The sequence below is a fragment of the Sinocyclocheilus grahami genome, unplaced genomic scaffold, assembly GCF_001515645.1.
Source record: "Sinocyclocheilus grahami isolate Dianchi unplaced genomic scaffold, SAMN03320097.WGS_v1.1 scaffold10109.1, whole genome shotgun sequence".
Taxonomy (NCBI): Eukaryota; Metazoa; Chordata; class Actinopteri; order Cypriniformes; family Cyprinidae; genus Sinocyclocheilus; species Sinocyclocheilus grahami.
This window is the reverse complement of record NW_015513044.1, coordinates 4,251-6,107: the sequence shown is the minus strand read 5'-3', so window position 1 is coordinate 6,107 and position 1,857 is coordinate 4,251. Positions and strand designations below refer to the sequence as shown.

General features: G+C 31.2%; 1 protein-coding gene across 1 annotated transcript in view; it reads left to right on the top strand.

Annotated features, from left to right (window-relative positions):
• Positions 1-57: 57 nt before the first annotated feature.
• The window catches only part of LOC107578421 (neurexophilin-1-like), a 4,414-nt gene continuing 2,614 nt past the window's right edge, over positions 58-1,857 (top strand). Inside the window, exons 1-3 of the mRNA XM_016264378.1 lie at positions 58-331; positions 922-1,043; positions 1,172-1,205. Coding sequence (XP_016119864.1) covers positions 993-1,043; positions 1,172-1,205 — 85 coding nt within the window. The 5' untranslated portion in view covers positions 58-331; positions 922-992. The remainder of the gene's footprint in view (positions 332-921; positions 1,044-1,171; positions 1,206-1,857) is intronic.

Below are 1,857 nucleotides of genomic sequence, written 5' to 3'. Positions count from 1 at the left end.
AGAGCAGTTTTATTATTATATATTTTTTCTTTTGGATGGACAATCACATCCAAACATAATCGTGTTAGGATATGTGAGTGTTGCAGTGGAAAGGCATGCAGCCAGATGAGCAGAGCTAAGAGGATTTAATGCAGCTGGACACGAGCCTCGCTGAGTAAAGAAGAAGATTATATTGTTTTAATCAAATGCGAAGAAGTTTTTATTGCTGGTCACTTTGAGTTTGGACTGTTGAGGAGTGATATTTGTCTTCATCTCTTTAAGCACTACGATAACTACACTGTAAGGATGCTCACCGCACAGAGATGTATGGATCCAACTCTACAGTAAAAGGGTGAGTTATTCTGAAACTAATTATTGTTATTAATATTAAACAATTTTCTATTTGTTTATTTATTTGGTAACTCTTTTGCATTGCTTAGTTTGTTACCCCTGGTGAATGAATTTATATAACAAAGAATAACTATAATCCTCTTCACAAAATAATTGCGTGTTCATTTAATACAGTATTTCTCAGTGCTGACAATATTGTCGGGTACTTGACATTTCAAGCTGTGACAGCAGTTTCCTGCAGTGTCATTTTATACTTCATTTCAAACCAATTTTAACAACATCAAACTTCATTTAATTAGAGTCTACATGGTGTGTTTGTAATTTTTAACATTTATTTTTCACACTACAGAATCTGCAAGAAAAGTTAAAAGGTTAATAAAATGGTAGAAGCCTAATTAAGCCAGTAAACTTGACCAGTTTTATATACTTTCTTGTATACATTCATGTACGTTTCAACCTGTTATTTGCTAACATGATTATACCGTTAATGCAAATGTAAAGTTTGCCCATTTTCTTGTTATTTGTTTTTTCTTAACACTAATTTCATGTATTTCCTCATATCTTCAAGCATGACAGCTTTTGTGTTTTTAGGAATACTGACAGAAGACCTTGCCACGAGTCGACCTGATCTTTAATAAGCCAGATCTGGACTCAAAAAACACATGAAGATGTGTCAGTGTTACTCTGCCCTGCTTATGCTCTGCTTGCACATGGTATGAATTTTATTTTAATTATTTTAGTTAAAGCAAAGTTTGTTTTATTGTGTTTTAAATGTGACTACTGCAGTATTTTCGTTTGCAGTATTTATTTAATTAAGCGAATTAACCTTTTCTTCTCCCAGGGTGTATTACTGGTGAAAGATGGAAAAAGACACTGTATATTATTATTATTATTATTATTATTATTATTGCTGTAACTAATACTTATCTCTATAATAACCAGTCGTCTTCATTGTCGTTATTTTTTTTTTAAGTATTGTATTTGCGAAACATGAGTTTTATTTTATTTTTTTTAAATAATACATTATATTATATTAAAATTTTTTTGAAAGAGACAAAACTCTTTGTATAATCCAAATATGCTTTTAGAATATGCCGTGGCTTTTTGTCTCATTTCCTCTGTAAATCTTTGAATAATCCAGTTTCCGCAGGGCTTTAATCCATCAGTTTGCTTATTTCTCAAAGGAGAACAAAGTGTGTGTGTGTGATTGTGTTTTTATTTCCAAATATTAATTTGAATGCATATGAATTGACTTCACAAACCCAACATACCGTTTAAGACTTGATCCCAGAAACCAGTTTAAGCCAGATGAAGATGAAATGACAACCTGTGGATGATGGCTCAGCCCTAAATCCTCTCTCAAGAGAGTTTGTTTTCACTGCAATCACAAAGTCTGATTTTTATCGTTAGTTCTTTTTTCCCTTAATTTATTTCCATCCTTGAACTGTAATAAAATGTATTTATTTCAGTCCCTAATCTCTTAATTTATAAATAAATAAAAATAAATAAATGCGTGTTTTTTTGTAA